General features: G+C 39.7%; 1 protein-coding gene across 1 annotated transcript; it reads left to right on the top strand.

Moving 5' to 3' along the window:
* The first annotated feature begins 774 nt into the window (after positions 1-774).
* Positions 775-9,380, top strand: LOC111344684 (microfibril-associated glycoprotein 4-like). The gene is made up of 7 exons (XM_088749502.1): positions 775-856; positions 1,171-1,478; positions 1,830-1,944; positions 2,785-2,907; positions 5,526-5,528; positions 5,985-6,365; positions 8,379-9,380. The coding sequence occupies exons 1-7, from the start codon at positions 775-777 to the stop codon at positions 8,651-8,653; spliced, it is 1,287 nt and encodes a 428-aa protein (XP_088605628.1). The 3' UTR covers positions 8,654-9,380.
* The last annotated feature ends 1,440 nt before the right edge of the window (positions 9,381-10,820 follow it).

Genomic DNA, 10,820 nt, shown 5'->3' with positions numbered 1-10,820 from the left:
TAATTTTCCATGGAGTTCAAGCAATCGCCAACTTGTATTTTCAATGTTCTACATTTGAAGTCGACCGATGATATCGGTTTAGGCAGCTTCTTTTGTGTATAACAAAACAACTTTAAAGACTTTAAACATGTTTAAGCATTACGTGTCTTTCAAACAAGCTCAAACACCTGCCGACAACTCAGGGAAAGAACTGTAAACACCTAAATATCAGTGAGGCATTCTTAAAAACGGATTTATTTCACCCCTATAACCAAATAGTTTTGCTAGCTGATACTGTCTTCTTAAAGTAATTTGGATTAGACGACTTCTTTGAAAAAAGTTTTAAAGTCACGTGTCAGTTACTGTGAGCATGAAATGGCAGAATTTGGCGTCGTACTGTCCTACTGACAGATGACGTTAGAGGAGATTTAAGATCTGGTGTTGCTTGAAATTTAAAATTATTACAATAAGTTGACAAATAAAGAGTTTAAAGCTTGGACATTAAAGGGGTTGAGGAAGAATGAAACGGATCTCTATGTTTGAACATAAACGATTGCTGGCCACTAGGAAGAATATGTTAGAATACTGAATGACAATAAAAATCGTTGATATTTTCCATTACAGGTCCTCGATTGATGGATTGTGTATGAGACCTGTTTATCTAAACAATTAGCCATAAGGATATTTTATGTATTGGTTTACACTAACTTTGCCGAAAAGTCGCACAATACAAATAGCATAATACCTATCGCTTTTCGGTCGCAGCGTGAGTTCAGTTTGCAGCTGCTACTGAAAATGGAGTTTGGAGTATTAAACCTATTCAGGAGTTATCTTAGTGTACTCATGATTATCGTCACTCTACCAGATCCATCTAAAGGTTTGTTGAATGTATCAGAATCAGAGATATAGCAAATTTTAATTTCGGTGAAAGAAACAAATGTTTTTATCGTCTTTTCACGAGCGAGGGAAATTGAAAAACTACTGCGGCTTCCACAAGTAATTAAACCTTGGACCTTCAAATTCCATCTTTCTTATTCTATTTATCCACTTAACGGATGAATCAGAATCCTTGGTTTATGCTACTGGCGATTTCAACTGTTTTTTTTCTAAGTGTGACTAATTATTTTTTTAGATAATAAGTGTTAGCGTTAATAAATGTTAAAGCACCTTTATTTCCCTCCTCATTCCTAGGTACAAAAGTTCAAGTTGATGCGCGCAATAAAACCCTGAGCCGCGGCACTGATAGAGGAATGGCATATGCCAGGTTTAAGCCTCACAAGTTTTCCTATCTCAACCTCACCAGCATCGGTTCAGATTTTGTTCTGAAAGGCAGCGAATGTGGGCTCGCCTGTGTCAACATTCCGTCATGTTTCTCTTTTAACTTGGGCGCGTTTCACGATGTAATTGGTAAAGTGATCTGTGAATTGCTTCCATCGGACATTTACAACAACTCAGAGAAGTTTGTCTTCAGTCAAAGTCACCATCACTATAGTATCGCGGTGAGTGGAAAATGGTAATACTTAATTAATTTATCAAAATATTGATTGATTTCTTTTTTTTTTTTTAGTGCAAATTAGCATCGCAAACAACACTGAGAACTGGCCATTATTATCTCCGGGGGGACACTCTGACCCTAACCCTAATCCTAGCCCTAGCCCCCTACCTACACCCTCATCGGCAGTAATTTGCAGTTTTTTTTTTCTATATTCCTTACTTTATTTGCTGGCAGCGACGACTCACCCCGTCCTTTCCATGTGATCCATCCCAAAGTCCTTTCTCTCTCTCAGGCGATAAATACTGATTGGTCCCTTAGAGAGACCTAATTTTTGTGTTTTCCTCTTTCTGTTTAGTCTCCATGCATCAGTTGGCCTTGTCAGAACAAAGGGACATGCGCCGCACAGTATGAGGAGAACAGTTACTTGTGCGTTTGCGCAGAAGGGTTCACAGGGAAACATTGTGAATTGGGTAAGAAAGCATCAACTATATTGCTGCATGAACTAATAAATTGAAGTGCATTTATTCGTTCATTTATTGCTCTGATGGAATATTGCTAGAAATACTTTTCACGTGAAAGTAATTTGTCTTTCTCCTTTAGCAAAGATGGTGCTTTAAATGTAATTTTCCAAATTCAGTAACTCGTAGCAGTTTCCAACCTTCATTTTCAAGTTATTTTTAATTTTCTTCAGGTGAGTTTTCTCGCGTATCAGATTAATTTTTTTCTTCTCTTTTTTTCTTTAAGATGTTGATGAGTGCAGTGCTTCCATTCGGGTTTGTGACGTCAACGCCAATTGTCGGAACACTTACGGCTCCTATCGGTGTTCATGCAAAACTGGATTTACTGGAGATGGAAAGAAATGCGCGGGTAAACTTTCGTCCAAACGCTGATTCCAACCTATTTAAACTCTGTCGCGCGTTTTTTTTAACTCTCGGACGTACATGCAAATTCATATCAAAACCGTGGTCAGTTAAAGAAGGGTGGTTGGAACCATTCTCCCTGCCTTGCATTTTTGTTAAATTGCAATTTTTAATTTTTTTTTTTTACCTAATTAGATAGCCTGTTAGGTCGTCTACATTTTGACGTTTATAGAATGGGATGCATATGCAAATGTTGCTGCTGGGAGCAATGCTATTCACGTGAAAGTAATTTGTCTTTTTCCTTTAGCGAAGATAATGCTTTACATGTAATTTCCCAAGTTCGGTAACTCTTACCAGTTTCCAACCACCATTTTCAAGCTATTTTTAATTTTCTTCAGGTGAGTTTTCTCCCGTATCAGATTGTTTTTTTCTTCTTTTTTTTTCTTTAAGATGTTGATGAGTGCAGTGCTTCCATTCGGGCTTGTGATGTCAACGCCAATTGTCGGAACACTTACGGCTCCTATTGGTGCTCATGCAAGACTGGATTTACTGGAGATGGAAAGAAATGCGCAGGTAAACTTTCGTCCAAACGCTGATTCGAACCGATTTAAACTCGGTCGCGCGTGTTTTAACCCTTGGACGTACATGCAAACTCATATCAAAACCATGGTTGAAGAAGGGTGGTTGGAACCATTCTCCCTTCCTTGCATTTTTTGTTAAATTGAAATTTTTGAATTTTTGAATTTGACCTAATTAGATGGCCTGTTAGGTCGTCTACATGTTGACGTTTATAGAATGAGATGCATATGCAAATGTTGCTGCTGGGAGCAATGCTATTCACGTGAAAGTAATTTGTCTTTTTCATTTAGCAAAGATAGTGCTTTACATGTAATTTCTCAAATTTGGTAACTCTTACCAATCATCATTTTGTGTTTTGCTGATTTACAAGCTATTTACAATTTTCGTCAGGTGAAGTTTTCTGCCGTATTACATTTTTTTTTTCTTCTTTTTTGTCCTTAGATATTGATGAGTGCAGCGCTTCCATTCGGGCTTGTGATGTCAACTCCAATTGTCGGAACACTTACGGCTCCTATCGGTGTTCATGTAAAACTGGATTTATTGGAGATGGAAAGAAATGCGCTGGTAAACTTTCTTCCAAACGCTGATTCGAACCGATTTAAACTCGGTCGCACGTTTTTTAACCCTTGGACGTACATGCAAACGCATATAAAAACCGTGGTTATAGAAGGGTGATTGGAACCATTCCCCCTCCCTTGCATTTTCGTTAGATTGCAATTTTTTAAAGTTTTTCTTTACCTAATTAGATAGCCTTTTAGGTCGTCTACATGTTCACGTTGATAGAATGGGATGCATATGCAAATGTTACTGTTGGGGGTCTGTGACGTCATCCAGCTGGTAGACTTTTCAATTTTTACAATTTTTCCAGCAAACATTTTTCGCTTGTCAAAAGATCAGTAGCTATTGAACTCGACAGGAAATAGACTAGACTCAGAAAAATAAATAGTAGGTTTACTGTACTTCCCTTTTCAACTTTCGTAATCCGTATCAACCCGTAAACTACTACCCACTTGGCGTTTAGTATCTCCTATTTATTACATCACTCCCAACGCCCGTTGGTAAGATAAAGCGAATCCTGTGTTGTGATTGGCTACCCGAGTGGGCAAGATGGGCCCATCTTGCCCGCTCGGGATTGCCCGCATCGATCCCGCGCATGAGGAAAATCATTATTAGAAATACATTCGTAATTCTTAAACAATTCCGGCTATGAAAACGCAAAAGGCGGCAGAAGATAGTCAAAACAAAGAAAACAGTTATGACTCTCGTGAGTTTATTGTGCTACAAACATAGTTGGCTTTTTTCCTCAGCTCTAGCAGTAAACACGTCATTCTTGATTCTTACTAAAGCGAAATCTTTTTGCAATGTGATAAATCCCTTATTAACCAAGCTCGTTCGTTCAAGATGGCTGGATATTAGCCTCGTGTCTTTTTTTTTTTTTCGCATTTTTATAGACCTCCACTTCATCTCGGTCCATAAAAATGCAAAAAAAGAACTCGGCCGATATCCAGCCATCTTGACCGAACAAGCCTGGTTAATGACACAGATATCTACCAGCTAGCCGATTCCACCAAGTTCACAGCAAATATGTTTCGAAGGTAAACGAACACCTGTCGTGGATAGTTGCCCAGATAAAATCCTCTTGATAAAATCTAAAAAGCCAAGAGGGGGCATGTAGTATCCTTTTCCCCTCTGCCTTTGCACGTCTAGGTTCAATCCAAAAATCGTCCGACAACCCCCAGGGGATAGATACTGACTAGTCCCTGACCAGGTGGTCTTCCTACTAAAATTTGTCCTCTTCACAAGTCGATTTTCCCCCCAATGATCATACGTCAACTTTTTTCATTCAAGATTAAGCTTGCTAATTTGTTTCAGATTTCAATGAGTGTTTAAGTAACTCTTTTCGGGGTTGTGACGTAAACGCGAACTGCCACAACACTTTTGGCTCTTACGGCTGCTCTTGCAAAACTGGATTTGTTGGAGACGGGAAATCATGTACAGGTACACTTGGCTCAAATAATGTGCTAATCACTTTGAAGCTTCAAACCCCCCCTCCCCTCTCGGGCAGCCCACGGGCATTTGACTGTCCTTCGGGCCCGGGGGGTATGAAAATTAAACTTTGCCTGGGTAGGGTTAATTTGGGGTCTGAATTAGTTGTTGCTTCGGCAGGTGTTAAAGAGAGTTATTTTATATTTGGTGGATCTGATGGAGAAGGTCTGTCGAACCTCAAAAACTGAGACAGTTATTTCCTCAAAAACAAAATGAAATAAGAAAAGTCAGCGAATACCATTTACTTGTGAAGTGAGGCGACAACTTTAAGCATAGCAAGAATCTTTAAAGCGTATGGCAATACTTGTATATAAAAGAGTAAATTTTCCTTTTAAAATTGAAGATTTCAAACAGGCTGACCCGAATCAGAATACTATTTTTCCTTGGGTGGGATTCTGGGTGGAAATCACTCACCCACCCACTCTCTCCTCAGCTGTTCCAACCTCGTTACCAGGGCTTTTTCCCTGGAAACAAGGTTGCAGCTATTCTTGCATTTTCTTCCCTACCCCCTCCCCGTTAATACCTCGACATTCTCTGCATGTCGCCAACAGAAGCTCTTCACCAAGTTAGTTTGCATAGTTAATTCGAATAAATAACACTTTGAATGGAACTAGTTCTCGGATGTGTCTGCATCTTATCAGAGCTTATCACAGCACTGCTGTATTGTAATTTACGAAATGTTTCCATCAACTATTGCTGGTGCCTTTATTTGTGTCATTTCTATATAGATATTGACGAGTGTAGTTCTTCAAATGGATGTGATGTCAATGCCGATTGCCATAATAACCAGGGCTCGTATAGTTGTTCCTGCAAATCTGGATTTATTGGTAATGGAAAATCTTGCCAAAGTAAGAGTACTGGCTTTGAATAATGCATTAAATCTATAATTAGTACCACAAGATATACTAGAAGCAAAGATTGTAGTCCCTTAAAGAAACTCAGTCATGAACTGCAATGATAAACACACTTTGTCGTCAGTCAGTAATGATAAAAGTTGAGCGATCGCTTTTTGTTTCCTCTAACAGGGGCTAGAAACTGCGGGGAGCTTTATAACACTGGAGCCAGAAGCAATGGCGTTTATATAATTGACCCTGATGGCTCAGGTGACTTTAATGTTTACTGTGACCACACAACCTCTGGCGGGGGTTGGACTGTGTTCCAGAAGAGACTGGACGGCTCTGTTGACTTCTTTCGCACCTGGTACCATTACAAACACGGCTTTGGATACACAACAAGCGAGTTTTGGCTCGGACTGGGCAAAATACACCGCCTGACTAGTAGCGGGGTCTATGAACTTCGCATAGATTTGGAGGATTTTGATGGGAATGCTGTTTACGCTGAGTACACCACGTTCAAAGTTGAGAGCGAAGGATCTGATTACACTTTAAGAATCGGAAGCTATTCAGGTAAATTTGCTCTCAGGGACCGGACATGGTAAATAAAAGAAAATAATGCTTAAGAACACTAATTGCCAGGGAGGGGGGGAGGCCAATTGGCTACATATAAAGAGTTGAATTGGGGGTAACCGAGATTATAGCCCACCACTAATTTTGGAGCGATTTTATTGGTTACTTTACGTCATGTGGTGCAAAATCACATGACAGTTATCACGCAATAACCCCCGTCCGCGTCGATATTTGTCCTCCGATTTTTTCCGTGAAAAAGAAACATAGTCAAAACAAGAGTTTCAACTTTTCCGTTCTCCTATTTACATGTAAGGAAACCAAACTGGTTTTTTTGAGTCTAGCGATAGTGACATTAAGGAGCTGGTCGCAAAAGTCAAGTTTTTGAACAGCACGTCGAAAAATGTGAACCAAAAGCGCCAAGTTTTCGAGTTGTTGATCTAAGGGGCATTATGAGAGTTAATTTCAAATGACAGCTTGTCAAGTTTTGGTCCAATCACTCTCAAAATAAAGTTACTTAAACCAATCGAATGTACTTGCTTGCTTGCGTCAATCACGCGCATTTGCCATTCGGATCACCGCTGGCTTTTTCACTGTGTTAACGCTGTTACGAGGATCGAATTATTTTCACTGAATCTGTCACGCAATCCCAGACTTTTCTAGAATTACCTATTGTCTGTAATATTCCAAAAACTTCTTTCATGCGACTCAGCAGTTTCCAAAAATAGTACAACTTGTAATGCGCTGTAAATTGTAATAGAACATTCTAGATACCTAACGTAAATGTATGAAAGCTGGCTTGTGAGAAGTACAAAGAAGATTTGCCTGAGGGCTTACCCTCGTGGCTGGCTGACTGAACTTGGGGAGGCTATGATGTGATGAGGCGATTACCTTTTGACCTTGCGATTTCCGGAGAGAAGAAAGAGATGAAAAAGACGATAGCCAGAAAGGAAGAGGATAAAGAATTTATCGTTCACTATGAAGTCCTCCGGAAGAGTTTGTGTACACGAAAGAATGTGATGAATCAAGCAAGCCAAGCGTTGTGGTCTTCAGTCGGCGGAAGTTGAAGTTTGAAGTTGATCTGGGACGATGAACACTTGGACGGCATGAAGGATTGTAAGCCTGCTTTACGAACTGCTTAACTTAATCTTTGACCTAAGTAACTTAGACAGTGTAAAACTAATTAAATAATAGTTAAAATGGGTAACTGCTTGTTGTTACGTTTTTGTTGCGTGCCTTATATCGTACTCGGGAGTCTATTTTTATTTCATGTTAAAAGCTGGATCATTGGATAATGCAATTCAAGACTTTTTACTGGCTTAGCCATTGTGGTATATGAGCCAATATACCATAATCTAATATCTATACATTGTAACATCCGGTTTCTTCTTACAAAATAAAGTCGAGAAGATTTGTCTGGTATCTTGGGGGCGTTTTTTTATTAAAACAATTATTCCACTCGCGCTTTTGGATAAGAGATTATTAGCCAACTCAGCGCTACGCGCCTCGTTGGCTATCTATCATCTCATATCCAACGCGCACTCGTGGAATAATTGTTAAATATGCTCTGTTAGCGGACATCTGTTGGTCATTCATGCACGTAACAACGCGCAGTTTAATTGCGATGTGATAATTAATGGAAGGAATATAAAATAGATAAACCCCGTTCTCTCTTGCTGGTATGTCGGCTGATAATGTCCTTGGCTGAGAGATTGTCCTCAAAATTTCATATTTTCCTTTATAGCTTCGCTTCTCGGCCAATTATATTCATTTTTTGGACAATCTCCCAGCCGTGGACATTATCACCCGACAAACCTGCCGCCCGAAGGGGTTTATTTATTAAATAAATTCAGCGAGTAGCAGAGACTAATAAAAGTCGAGCATCCTAACTTTTTGGCCAAACTACCTCCTCTTGAGTTCCTATCAGTTAAGGACTGTTTGATAAAGTCTTTTAACAAGTGCTAACAGTATAATCATCATCTCTCGACGACAATAATTTTGATCGAATCATTTCAGGAACTGCCGGAGACTCGCTTTCTTATCACGATGGTTACCCATTTACAACAAAAGACCGAGACAATGATTCACAGGAGAAAGTTAACTGTGGCGAGGTTTGTAAAGGAGGGTGGTGGTACAAAGCGTGTTGGAAGAGCAATCTAAATAGTTACTATCACCGAAGAAACTACCAAGCACAAAACGATTGGTACAATGGCGTTGGCTGGGCCCACTGGAAAGGACATGATTACTCACTTAAAAGAACTGAAATGAAGATACGACCAGTAAGCTTTTAGTTACCCGCTGTGGCCTCGGGGTTTTTCGAGTTCTTTTCATCGTAATGATGTTTTGGAGAAAATCTTCGATGATTCGCAAGGATTTTGGCTGTGTGAAAATAAAATTTACCTGATATCCCCTCCCCCTCCACCCTCTAGGCTCGATGGTATAGTCCTCCCTCATCAAAAGTCAATGTTCTATAGTTCCCACCTTTATAATCTGTTAGGTTAGCTAAGACTCACCCCCCTAGGCCTCCATTCCCATAAAAACGATCCTGTGATTTCCCCCAAAACCCTCAACCTCCTCGTCCTCCCCTCCCCAAGGTGATAAATTATGATTGGTCACGCCTCAGAATAAACCAAAAGAGGATCTTCTCTTGAATAAATGGAGCATAAATTGGAAATCCATGAAGGTTACTTCTGTTGGACACCTTAACTGGAGTCTTAATATTTAAGTATTAGATTAACGTTCAGGACCATGATATGGAGCGAAAAACGTTTTCAGTTTCTTATCGCTTTTTGGTACACCCTATTAGCTTTGCTTGGCCCTCAGTATGTTAATGTAGATACTTATACCGGTGTCATAGCATGTTTTGTGTACAATTATGTGACGTATTAGCATTATAGCTGTCTTTATGAATCAAAACAGTAGCTGATATTGATACTTGAAATCTGTGAAACTTATGTCTATCTAGTGATGTCAATGTACTGTAAATAATGGGCTCTCAAGCGAATAAATTTTGAGGGATGTTTGTGAACGACCTCGTTGTTTCCTTTGGTATTAGTCGAATTAATCGTTGAAAGAAGAAAGTAACTGATAACCCCGCAAATTGTCGTCTAGCTTCGCTAACAAAATCCGACTTTTTCCATGGGTTACAACATATTTGTGGTCATCATCTTGATCAATTCAGTCTTGCACGAATAACTTCGAAAGCACATGCTTCTTGTAAAGCGGAACCCATAGTGGTTAATTCCAGGTTTCCAGTTTGCCACACCGCATTTATCTCCTTGGGGATCGTTTAGAGGGAGAAACAGAGCCAGACAGAAAGACGGAGAGAGACCACTAACGGTGTGTTTTTCGTTACTCGTAATGATCATACAGGTCTTTGCGCATTGCACCGAAAGCAAACAAAGCAATTATCCTGAGGAAAAGACATGGAAATGAGTAAACGGTTAAGGAAGAAAGGCTTATTAACTTTTATCGAGCTTATGAGCTGCGTTTTGTCATCGAATTCAACTGATTTTACCACTGGCCATCGGTATAATTTACATCTTTCCACAGAAATTGTAGTCTCCTTCGCAGCCGTTGTTTGAGCTCGTCACGCAACGCTCCCTCCCAAACCCACCGGCTGCTTAAAGCAGAACCACATTCCTTTCCCTGGTTTTAGCCAATCACGATTTCGCTCATATAATTCTGAGTAAGTCCCGCCAAGACTAGTCGTCCAATCAAAACTCGTATTCTATCAGCGTCTCATTGAGCAAAGAAAATGGCAACTCTCAAAGAAGCTTTTGTTTCGACCGCTTCCAAATTCAAAATTCCTAGTTTAAATGATTCCCAGAAGCTGATATTGACAAAATTCTTTTGCAAAAAAAAAAAAGATGTATTTGTAAACCTGCCTACAGGGTTTGGAAAATCCTTGATTTATCAGGCTCTTCCACTCGTGTGCGATCACTTCAACAATCTTGCTCGCATATCGTTGTTATAGTTTCTCCGCTCGTAAGTCTTATGGAGGATCAGGTCAATTACCTGCAAAGTATTTGAGTCAGCGCGGTAAAAATTAGTTCCCAAGCAGAGATTGACCGCCCTAGTATTGAGTATGGAAAATATTCGTTAGTTTTCGGCTCACCAGAAACGTGGCTCAAGAATGATCGTTGGCTATCGATGCTAGGAAATCATGTATACCGTGTGAGGTTATATGCTGTGGCAATATCGATGAAGCACGTGTTATAAGACAGTGGTAAGACAAGAACCAATTCCTTACTTCTCTTAACGTGCCATTTTAGCTTCGTCTTATGTTATTTAAGTTTATATATTTTCCTTTTACAATTAAGTCGAGTGGTTAACAATAGGAATGTTTTCTCACTTTTTCGAGGGCATTTCCAAAGCAGATGTGATAGACGTAAGCTTAATTTATAAAGGTGTTATCGTGTTCACAGTCCTGTCAAAGAGCTCTTCTCCTCGTCCGTC

This window comes from Stylophora pistillata, chromosome 2 (assembly GCF_964205215.1).
Source record: "Stylophora pistillata chromosome 2, jaStyPist1.2, whole genome shotgun sequence".
In the NCBI taxonomy this organism is placed as follows: domain Eukaryota; kingdom Metazoa; phylum Cnidaria; class Anthozoa; order Scleractinia; family Pocilloporidae; genus Stylophora; species Stylophora pistillata.
The sequence above is the reverse complement of the archived record's forward strand: the minus strand, read 5'-3'. Positions and strand labels throughout refer to the sequence as shown.